The following is an 11,997-nucleotide window of genomic DNA, read 5'->3' on the forward strand; positions in this document are numbered from 1 at the left end:
AAATGACGTCAAACTACACTGGTTTGCCAGATTTAACCAGAGCAACTGCAGTCAGAGGCTTCCTATAGTTGGAGACAAGTCTTTCACATCACTGTGAAGGAACATCTTTACAGGATTGCTTTAATATACCCACATTGGAGACCATTTGAGCACAAACTGACCCTTTCTGGTCCTGCCACAGCATCTCAATGGGGTTTGAGGTAGATCTCAGAATTTTGTTTCTTTTGCTCCATGTAGAGTTGGACTTGCTCTTGTGCTCATGATCATTGTCTTGCTGCATAACCCAATTACGCTTGAGCTGACCAGACAATCTCCTGCATGATGTTCTGATAAAGAGAAAAATTAATGTTTCTGTTGATTTTGTCAACTTGTCCAGAGCCAGAAGCAGCAAAGAATCCCCAACTCACCAAACTACGAGCATCATGTTTGAGTCCTAGTGTGATGTTCTTATTGTGGAATGCTGTGTTAACTTTATGTCTGAAGTTACACTTTCAACTCATCAGTAACAGAACATTATTCCAAAAGGATTAGGGCTCATGAAAGACGATTCTGGCAAATGTGAAACCGGCCTTTATGTTCTTCTTGGCTGGCAGTGTTTTTTGCCTGGCAGCTCTCCCATCGATACCCTTATTGCATTATTGTCTCCTAATAATGGTGGAATCATTAATGCAGACTTTATCTGAAGCGTTGCTGTGCTCTTGGAGGAATTTTGGTCACATGTTTTCTTCATTTGGAGATAATGGCTCTCACTGTGGTTTGTTGGAGTCTCAGAGCCATAGAAAAGACTGTGTAACCCCTTCCAGGATGATACTTCTCTTTCAGATTCCTTTACATGCTGGAATTTGGTTTAAGTGGGTTAGAGTGAACAGAGATGGAAATAATCAATCCTCTGTGTGTATTTTAATTCAACTGATCGCTATTATTATTATTATTATTATTAATAATAATAATAATAATACATTTGATTTCTCCAGTAATAAAGGGGCAATTGCAGCCAGTTGGTGTATATATAAACTGTTTTCTTCTGTATTCTCTTCACTAGTTGCCTGTAGCTGCCTGCATCAGTTTGACTCTGATGCTGTCCTACAAAGCCAATAATGGACCAGCCCCTCCATGGCAATGATCAAAACCTGACCTGCATCAAGAGCCCCTTGACCTTTAAGTATGACTCAGCTTGAGCAACCATCCTTCAAAACATATGGAAGACAAGCATCTAGACCGTTTCTCTGTCCTGGCACCAAGGTGGGGGTGCAAACTTCCCCAGAATGTCCCTACAACTCAGTCACTCACATCTCCAAACACCGACTAAAGACCATCTCTCCACATTAAAATCTACCACTACTCTTGCACTTATTAAAGGCTAACTCTTCATTGTCCTTCTTTGATTTCTTTGTCATTCGAGCATAGTGTAGTGTATGCATGTGGCTGTTATTCTAATGAGATACTGATTTGAGAGTTATCTTTTGTATTTAAGTATCATTACTGACTGTTGTATTTGGTAGTATCCAAGCTTGGATGTATCTTTAAACTATTCACACTAGTTAAGCATACCTTCTGAGTGGACAACTAAGCACCTCTGTAAGCTCAATCTAATAAATACCATGAATATAAATGTGTTTCTCTTGACTTTGTTTGAAGATCTGAAACAATTAAATGTGAGAAATATATAATATATTACTGCACTGTACATGCCATATATGTTTTAGCCACATATTGTGTGTGTGTGTGTGTGTGTGTGTGTGTATAAAACAACAAATCATTGCGGTCATGAAAAAAATTATGTATCTAAAATGTCAAAAGTAAAAAAATAATAATAAAAAAAAACTCCTCACTTTAATGGAAATCAATATAAAAATATTTTATTTAGTCATTTTCTATTTGTTCATTTATCATGTAATGAATTGTCACAACATTAAGAACCGCTACCAGATTCAAATTATGTCAAAAAAGTAAAAAATGGCAAAAATGTTTAGCGATGACATACAGTACATTCTCATCTCTCATTCAGTTAAGTCTGTAAAAAATATATAACAGGAATAAAAATAGGGTAATAAAACAAAAAACAAGGTTTCATGGTTTTCCTCTAAGAAGGTAGGACACGTTAATGATATTTAGATCTGACAAAACAGGTACTATAAGACATGCTACTGTAAAACACTGCAGTATATTTAATATATTCACTATATCTTATTCATATTTCACACACTGCCATCAAACAGGTCCTTTCAAACAGGACCATTCCCATTTCATACCCTACTGGGGCTCTCTTCTCCTGACACAATACTGACACCTTATGGTGAATAAACATGAGAACTAATTCACGTTAAATGAGAAGTCAGACAAATTTACACTAGTATTCTACACTAGAACTATATACTGTCTGTATACATTAACATGTAAATTCATTAAACACCATTCACTTTTGGTTTGGGTGCAATCATTGAGAAAAATACAAGAGTGTCCAAACGTATACATAAAAGGTTTTGATGCCCAACAGGCATTATTCTGTATGCTTCTGCTTTTTTGGAATTAACAACTGCAATACATTAGACACTCCTGCTTTAAAGCATTACTACAGGCAAAACAATGTAGTACATACAAAGACATGAAATACTGCTTAATCAGAATGATCACAAATGATTTGTAAACAAAATATTACTTTGATTTTAAATGTATAACTTCATATATACAGGAAATATACCTCAAATGATAGCTAGAAAAAATATTTAAATACCACCCATCATTATATTTGTTGCAGACCACTTTATACATGCATCTTCTCAGCATTAACCTCCCCATATAACTTTTCTAACTTTTAACTTTCTTTTACCTCCGGTCATAAACTGCTTTTACTAAAATGTTCCTTAGCTACACACCATCCCCAGACCTTCAACACATAATTCTTTATCCATCTGGACTGTTTCCTTTTTTTAAAATAACTCCTTAAAAAGCCTGTATTCCTTAATTCATCGCAGTTATGCAATCATTAATACTACATTCTAAATAATTGATTTTTAAACTAAAACAATAACATTAAAATTAAAAATAGGTAAAAAAAAAATAAAAATACACCCATCAAGGGGTTAATGAGCGATATTCCTTACAAAATCTGAATTAACACTATGATGTGAAGTGATCACCTAAAGCAGCCTTGGACTACAAAAATATTGTCTTCTTAAAAAGCCCAGAACAAAGAAAGCACTGCCCCTAATGTTTTTATATCACTCCAATCAAACAAACAACCACACCTTGTGTTTGATTTGTTTCAACTGGAGACGACGCAAACACAATCTGTGCCAATAACTGGCTTTTGGAATTACAGCATTTTTTATCTTCTAGCACTCATCAGACATTATCAGTAGATTAAAGTACATGGACAGATTAGGCCATTAGCACACTGAAGGCCGTACACTTGAGTCATTAAGATCTGAACTGATTAGAGAGCTCAGTAGTCGGGACAATCTTTCAGATTAGGCTGCATTCAGATTGTGGTGCTTCGTCAAACAAGTAATGAAGATCTCGTCTTCTTCAGCCTCAGAAGCTTCTACACAAACCCCACACAAGGTTGCCACATAGTTTGCATATAGAAAGAAAAGTGGGGCCAGTTCTATAAAGCAGTCTATTTCACAGATAGCAGGCCTTCTCTCATTTAGATAAACATCCACAGTGGTGAAAAAGCCTTGAAGTCAAGTTAAAACCAGTCCATGTAGTTCACTTAGCTCTTGCTCAGCAGACACTATAACAGGACTATTTCGACCGCTTCAAGGCCAGCATCGACCGTACCAAAAGATATACAGACATTCCTCACATAATTGGCAGGCACTGTACCTTGGTGGAGCTTTTAAAACATGAAGCGAAGTTGGTCAACAGTCCTCAGTGTGGCGAACCCAAAAAGTTTTTTGTTTTTTTTTGTCCCATCACACACTGGACTGCGTTCTTTGAACAGTTGGCACCAGCGTAACAGCTGCGCTCAGAGGTCCGGAGTACGCGGAGCTGAAACTCTGCAGTCCAACCACCAGACACTTCCAGCTGTAGCGAAGAGCTTTTCCAATGTTCTGAGAAAAAGAGAGAGAAAGAAAGAGAGACATTGATCCCAACGCAAAAGACTATTGCAATCTTAAGTACACATGAAGTGTTTCGTTAGAAAAGTGCATAAAATGCAATAAATTATCCCCAGTGTAATAATAAAAAAGGTTGGGGAGTTGACTGTTCACTTGATATTTCAGATGGATCAGCCAATGGATCTGCAAATGGATCAGTAACACAGGGTTTCTTTCCTTGCAACAACAGCAGAACCCTTTTGGTGCTATAAAGAATCATTTTTCAAAAAAGGTTTCTATAAAAGAAAGTCAGAAAATCATCAAAAAGAGGTATTCAACTTGAGCTGTGGTTCTAGCTCATGATTCTAGACTGAACCCTTGAAGAACCTTTTTTTTTTAGTACCTTCACTTAATCTTGAACCCTAGGGTACAATCAAAATGTGCCCTCAAAATATAAAAATATACACACTGCCTGATTGCGGATGTGCATCCTAAACACTATATTCGGTTCTTCTGGAGGATGGTGCAGATTTGTACAATCATTTCCATAATTACACTGTTTAAATATAATAATACAATACAAAGCCTACAGTGAGGCTGAGTGCATGGGGGCGCTTCAACAGGAAAGGAATATCACGCTCCATAACTAAACATAGCAGAGATGTAACCTCGACCTAATGGTTCTTTTTTTAATTCTCTAAATTAAATTTAAAAGAAAAAAAATTAAAAAAATACTATTACAGTAAAATATAATAATATTAACGTAGTGCTAATAAATCTGATTTATTTGTCCATGTTGTGGGACAGGGTTAGCCGTGCTAGCTAGATCGCCATGCTACGCTTGGACCCTGTCAAAGCAACAGATGATAATATTTCTTAACAGATACATAAATACATTTTTTTTTTTTAAATAGCAAACGTTTACCAGACGTTGAGCCTGGCTCCTGATAATGCCTAAACAGTGTCACTCTTCATATCATTGAAGGTTACTGTAGCTACATTTTCATGACAAAATGAGGAGCGTGTTAGGAAGGGTTAGCTAGGCCTACTTAGCTCGCTAGCTAATTTTGTGAAGACGTAGCCTTGATGGAGCCTTGATGAGAATTAATAAGGTCATTAATAACATAAAATAGTGGATGTTGCACTGATGTTTTAGCTAGCTAGCTAGCTTTGGACATACAGCAGTCAACTGCCTTAAGTGTCCAACTGAGACCGATACATGACACACTGAGTAGCGGTCGGCTGAACCGGGGTTAGGGGGTGGCGCACTGCTCTGAGGATTAATATGGAAACTGCCGCAGAAAAAAATAGAAATGCTTATGTAATTTTTTTACACACATATCCTTAAAAATATTGTAATAATGACTAAAATAATTTCCCTAACCCTGTTTAATTTTTCACCCGTTCAATTTGATATTTTTCTAATATTGTAAAAGTAGGGAAAAGGGAAATGCAACGAGAGCGACCAACACATTATTATGAACAACTGTAGCTAAATAATAAACCACCACACAGTCTGTGAGCAGCAATGGTTACATTAAAAGAAAATGTAGTCTAATCTTACATAACCCCACAGTCCAAATGTTGGGAGAAAATCCACATACTTTCCTAAACTTTTTGTAGTTCTCCTGCTTTTTCTTTTCGCTCTTTTCTGGCGCGGTATCAGCCGGCTGGTCCTCCTCCAGAGGCTCGTATCTGTCGGGCAGCACAGCTATGTGCACTTGCTTGGCTGATTTTCTGGAGCTCTTCTCTGGAGGTCTCCTCTGCCTGTCGGAGTCCGCGCGTGACTTCTCGCTCCTCGGTCCCTCGCACTCCTCGTCAACGCAGTCGATGATTTTTGACTTGTCCTCATTTTTGTGGCTTTTAGATTTCTTTCTGGATTTGCGAAGCTGCCTTCGAGTCATTTTTCTGATGGTCAGTCGCCCTCCTGCTCCGTGTTTGTGTGGCAGGTGAGAAGTTGTCTCTTACTTGGCGCGCATGCGCAGTGCAGGGCTCGAGTTTGCCAGACGTGTGAGCTGAGAGAAGTGGTGGAAACATGGCGAGTCCTGGACAGATGAATCAAAAATGTGGGGTTAAAGACTGAAAACAGCTGAAAAATGACACGTCGAAAACGTCTAGAGTAAATTTACCACACAGACACCCCGTTCTGATGAAGACTTTATTAAAGAGCCCCTTGCTATTTTGTTGTGTCCCATGTCAGTCGATCTTAATATGGAAAATTTGCCTGTTTAAACTTTTGTAAACGGTAAACTGGATATAATTATAATATTAATAGATAAAAATCATTCATTAAACATTCACCACCTTTTAAACATTTGTGTGACCAAATTAGGGATGTAAATATTACAAATTGTATTACAATATTACAATATTACATATTGTAAATATATTACATGTGACTATTTTTGTGTTCCATTTCAGTCCATCTTAATTTGTAAAAATCATCTGTTTAAACCTTTATAAACTGTGAACCGGATATAATTCAATTTAATGGTGAAAATCTTAATATAATTTTTTTTTCAATTACCATTTTACTACAAGTTCCCTCTCCTGGTCCTGGGGAACACCCTGCCCTGTGTCTTAGGCCCTGTTCACACTAGTGTTATTATGCACCTCAGGTGATCCGATCAAAAATGATTGGCTTAACGTATAGCAGGTCACATCTGGCATTTTAAATGCATCTCCTGTGACCGCTTGTGATCCGATTTTTTACATCATTTCCGGTGGACCAGAATGCCTCAGTCCCCCGCTGCTTTTGTTTTGACACTGAAATGGCTAGCAAGTCTTTGCTCGTGCTCCAGTAGGAGCTGTTTGAGATTTAAGATCGTGTGGCCTATTAGCCCAAATTCACACCTTTTTTCAGCTGGGGCAGTGGCATGGGTGTGTTGCTGTCTGGGTTGTATCAAGACACTTTGTTGTTCACACTACAAAAATAATGCAGTCATTTGCATCTCTGACCACTTCCGGATTGTGTCCCATTCACACTTGTACTGGCCACTTATGATTGTATCACCCAGTCATGCTAATACCAGGTGTGAGTCTGAAATTGAAAGTAGAAGGCTTTTTTTTTTTTTTACTAAACTTCGATTCAGACATGACTGGGTGTCTTCCTGCCACAGAATCCTGAGATTTGGCCATTCTTGGAAAACAGCATGGATTGATCCTTTACTGTCTTAGATTTCCCAAAATCTTGTCGTCAACATCTTAAGAAAAAAGGCAGTGCATCTTTCTCTAAGGCAAATATTAATGAAAACTAACACATTTTGATATAATAACTCTGCTGGGGGAAAAACAGCCTGAACAGCTCAAGCTTAAGTGTGATGGATTAGCTGGTCTGCATGCATGATCAACCGTACCAGTATGACCAAGCTTGACAATGCTGGGTGACCATGCATGGCCTATTAAAAATGTTAATGATGACTTTTCAATTCTGGTTGTGGCAGTGGTGGCTCAGCGGTTAGAGCACAGGGATATCAATAACAGGGTTGTGGGTTCGATAACAGGGTGTGTGTACTCACTGCCCCTAGTGCACTAGTGTGTGTGTGTGTTCACTACCACAGATGGGTTAAATGCGGAGGACACATTTTGCTGTGCAGTGTACACTGTACAGTGACAAATACGTGAAAAAAAGAAAAAAAAGAAAGAAAGCAACTGATTTTTGAGACACCCCCCCCCCCCCCAATAGGAATAAATGATGTACATCCTTTTTATGTCACAATGATATCAATACACTAGTAGTACCCAATCAGTCACATCAGAAACTATGGTAAACTCTTCACAAACACCCTAGCAACCACCTGAGACGCTATAACAACCACCTGAGACACCATAACAATCACCTAAAATTGAACAGCAATTACCTAGCAACCACATTTATAAACACATTTGCAATTATTTTGCAACATTTTAGTAACTGCCTGAAACACCATAGTAACTGCTATAGCAACCACATAGCAACAGCTGTTGGAACTGCCTGGAAGTGGGAACCGATGTTATGTAGTGTAAACTGTATAGTGATTTCATTGAAGTCATGTCATTAGACTAATATTATATATAATATCATTATTATTATATATGTGTGATCACATATATAATAATTGATGCACAATGCATGCCATGCCAGTCAATCAAAATTCTGTATGAATGGGCAGAATACATGATACATATATAATACAATACTAATGTATTCTTGTTTTACAATTCACACCTTACCATTCTCATTCATTTATAAAATGTAAGGGAAATGTGTTTTCCCATGATAGAGGCCTGTTACACATTCCACTGGAGCCCAGTTTTTTGTCCAACTGCAGGTACCTGAATGTAGGGTTAAGCCTGGAACTGATCAAATCATTAACAAGATGTTTTTCATTCTCAGAGTGCTGTCAGCCGGCCAAAAGGGACGGGGTAAATACATCCATCCGTAATATTTGCTCAAGGTCTCTACACAGAAAAGGCCTGAAGGGTTTTTCTGGCAACTGCACAGAACACAAACTGTGGTCCACAATGTTGACTTCGAAATGTGCAATCAATAAAAAACTAGAAGTCTAATGTAAATAAGACACTTTTGTGGCTACCTATATGGTAAATGCTGCACTGGACATCATTGTATATAGCTTGAAAGAGGATATATTTGTTTGTGTATCATACTGGCTAACGTCAGTACGGATGTCATAAGGAAATAAAATGATATGAGAATGAGAATAGTTTACTAAAAGATTTTGTATAAAGGGCCGAAGTTGTTCTACTAAGCTACGGGCTTATAGGCTTTTACATCAGGTTATATTAAGTCCACTGAGATTACAGGAGATAACAATACAGAACTGCACGTAATGTTAATGCTAGCATGCTTAATCATCTTTTATGACTGAACAAAGTTTGCATCCAGTCAGAGTCAACTTGGGCAAAGTTCAGCATGTTGTGCAGAACAGCCACATTCTCAATGTGTGTGAGTCCTAGGTGGGGTTTGGGAAAATCCGGTGTTAGCAAGATCCATCAAGAACGATACTAGATACTTGACTTTTGTAAAACCCTCTTTTTACCAAGTCAAGTACAAACCCCTATCGGGTGCATCAATAAGAAGTACACTGGAAGTATTAAGGCTAAAGCAGCATGCAGGCTATGCTCAAAACACTGAGTCACTGTGCTACTTTTAAACCAATGGTGGTTCAAGTCGTCTAAACACTGGCTCTGGAATCCCTTAAGCATATTTGATTATGAGGATCATGCTGTGAAGGCCTGTTTACTGAGCTAACATCCACTTTTTAGAATGGCCATGACAGTGAGCATTACTCATAGGCCTGTGTTCCACAAACCTAAGCACTGTGCCTTGTTTTGAAAGGGGGCATTGTTTTCTAGCAGCAATTCTGTTGGTACTGATGTCCAGTCAGAGGAACAGACACTTTAAAGAATGTATTAGCTTTATGATATAATTAGCTACGCTTGTGCATTAGCAAAATATCACCATCTCATGCTAGTTTTGGTGAGAAGCTGAGTGGCCCAGTTGGGTTAGTGCAGGCCTATCCAAAGTGTGGGCTTTGGGCAAAAGTTGGCCTGTGGTAACGTTTGATTTAACTCCACCCCTTTACCCAGTTAGAGAACTAGTTGTGCTGCTTTTCACTTTTTGACATGATTTCAGTGTGGACATTGTCCTTTTCATCAGAATTGTTATTAGAATGTCATAATGGATGGACCAATAAAAATGGCCCAAATTAACTTGGAACAACTTAAATCTTATTATGTCGACTTCCATTAAGACTTTTCCCTTCTTTCATTGCTAATTAGGACAAGATTTCTGCACAACAGCGATGATATGCTGTATACTAAATTGAATTGAATTTCATTTTAAATTGTATTTTTAAGGTATTTAGTAGGAACATAGAGTGTAATGTTATAAAATCCATTTTTAAAAAACTTGATTTCAAACCTACCTTCCTTCTTTATTTATATATTGTTTTGTTTTTTTATCCCTCAGCCCAACACAAACATTGTATTTTGGCCCCACAAAAGACATTGGGCCCTATTTTAGCGAGCCTTCAACCGTGCATCGGGTAGCTTGGTTTAGGGGGAGCACTCTGTCTTTGCTATTGTAACAACATGAAAACAACATGACCATTCCCCCACGTTCATTGCCGTAGATATATTTGCAAGCATTGTTGCTATTTAAAAGACACAGGCAGAAAGCATGTAAATAGACTGTCTGCGGAGTGTAAGATAGCAATGAGCATTGCGACACGCCTTGCGCAGGGTGTAAGGTGGGGCCCAATAAGTTTGAGTACTCCTGGTTTAGTAGATTCTAGTGCTGTAATGGACCACTGATAATCTGTGATCCATACAAATCGCCCACCACGGTTCGGGATGCACGCGAGCTGTGGATTAATCACCAAAGTTTAACCATAACAGTGTGGCAGCTGATTTTACCGTTTACACTAATAACCCCCTCAATCTGGACTCAGAGCTGCAGTGGGGGCATGCAGGATAAGCAGCTGACTGTCATGTGAACAGAGCATGTAGATACAACTGTTACAGTTTGTGCCAGAAGAGCCATAAAAGAGCCATATGAAATCGAGCAGCGCCATCACTCTGGTGTGTGAGTGGAGAGCAGAGTTACATTAGTGTGAGGAGTGGGAGTCTCAAATAGACACAGACTGTCTAAAAAGCAAGATCTTCAATTAAGTCAACCTCAGAACATCGGACTCCACTATCAACCTTAATAGGAAAGAAAATTAACCTGGAAAGAAATGAAAGAAAAATAAGTGCATGAGAGAGGCAATCGCTCCACTCAAACGCTACATCACAGCTGTGTAAAAACAAACAGACCACATCAAAATATAAGTCACAAATAAAAACGATGCAGCAACACAAAATGCTAACAGATAGGCATGTCATAATAAAAGTCACTAATACACACTAATAGGCTGTTTCAAAATAAAAGTCACTAATACACACTAATAGGCCGTGTCAAAATAAAAGTCACTAATACACACTAACAGACAAAATAAGTGACATAAAAAAACAGCAAGTAAAAAAAGCAGTAACACAAAATGCTGTCAAACTAAAAGCTAAAATAATTGTCTCAAATTGTCTTTCTGTCTTTTATTTTGTTGATCTGATCCATCCAAAAAAGTTTCGTGATCTGTTACACCACTAATAGATTATTCGCCTTGTTGCTTACAAACATGAATTAAAGCGCGAACGTAAATATAGATATTTTGAATTTAGAATGTGTTATATATTGTGGCACCGTGTTATAGTAAAGGTATTGGCTCACGTTCTTATTTTAAGAATCTGATTAACTGTATCTGTCACTGACAAGTTTCACTGTCAGTTCTACTCTTATTTTAAAGATTGTTGATTAAACAAAACAACTAACAAGAAATGTGGACACCAGACAAGCCTTGGTGGATCTGTTAAGTTCAGGAAATTGTGTACAGTAGATTTTTCAATTAACATTATCTGAAACAAGCTGGCATTTCTCCAACAGACCTTGGCCACAGGGGCAGCTTGGATATAGGTTATGTGTATTATCTTATAGAACTGAAGCAGACTTATCATTTGAGATAGACCATGGCGTACATTATACGTCATGTACTGTACCTGGGCTGATTTCGATTTTTCCGAAAAAATGAGGCTGTGTTCTGTCTTTTGCTTAGTGTCCATTTGTACTGGACAAGGATTAACCCCAGCCTTGGACAACTGAGCCTTTTGAATTAAGATTTTCCATGTAGGGAAAATATAGTCCATGATTCGGCTGAAACTTTTTAGTTTTAGTATCCCTCAACCAGGAAGTGGCGGCACAAAGCTTTAGAGACCATCAATATCATCAATCAAATTCATGCAAATGTTCTTTGCAGAAAAGTGAGTGTCCAGATTGAATTTGACCATCCAAATATATCTAAAACCTACTGACCCTCTTGTAAACAATATAACCTCACTCTTCACCCAAAATCCATGAATCTAT

At 38.0% G+C, this 11,997-nt stretch overlaps 1 protein-coding gene across 1 annotated transcript; it reads right to left on the minus strand.

Moving 5' to 3' along the window:
• Window positions 1–1,872: 1,872 nt before the first annotated feature.
• On the minus strand, window positions 1,873–6,039 carry LOC140564812 (required for drug-induced death protein 1). The gene is made up of 2 exons (XM_072690467.1): window positions 5,645–6,039; window positions 1,873–4,055 (listed from the first exon to the last, which is right to left on the minus strand). The coding sequence occupies exons 1-2, from the start codon at window positions 5,942–5,944 to the stop codon at window positions 3,918–3,920; spliced, it is 438 nt and encodes a 145-aa protein (XP_072546568.1). The 5' UTR covers window positions 5,945–6,039; the 3' UTR covers window positions 1,873–3,917.
• Between the last annotated feature and the right edge of the window lie 5,958 nt (window positions 6,040–11,997).

Source organism: Salminus brasiliensis, chromosome 10 (assembly GCF_030463535.1).
Source record: "Salminus brasiliensis chromosome 10, fSalBra1.hap2, whole genome shotgun sequence".
Taxonomy (NCBI): domain Eukaryota; kingdom Metazoa; phylum Chordata; class Actinopteri; order Characiformes; family Bryconidae; genus Salminus; species Salminus brasiliensis.

Bases quoted from the DNA above. Each gene is read 5' to 3' on its own strand.
- LOC140564812 (XM_072690467.1), bottom strand. From the start codon at position 5,944: ATGACTCGAAGGCAGCTTCGCAAATCCAGAAAGAAATCTAAAAGCCAC. The intron at 4,056-5,644 runs GTATGTGGATTT...TCTTTTTCTCAG, and splicing joins ACTACAAAAAGTTTAGGAAA to AACATTGGAAAAGCTCTTCG.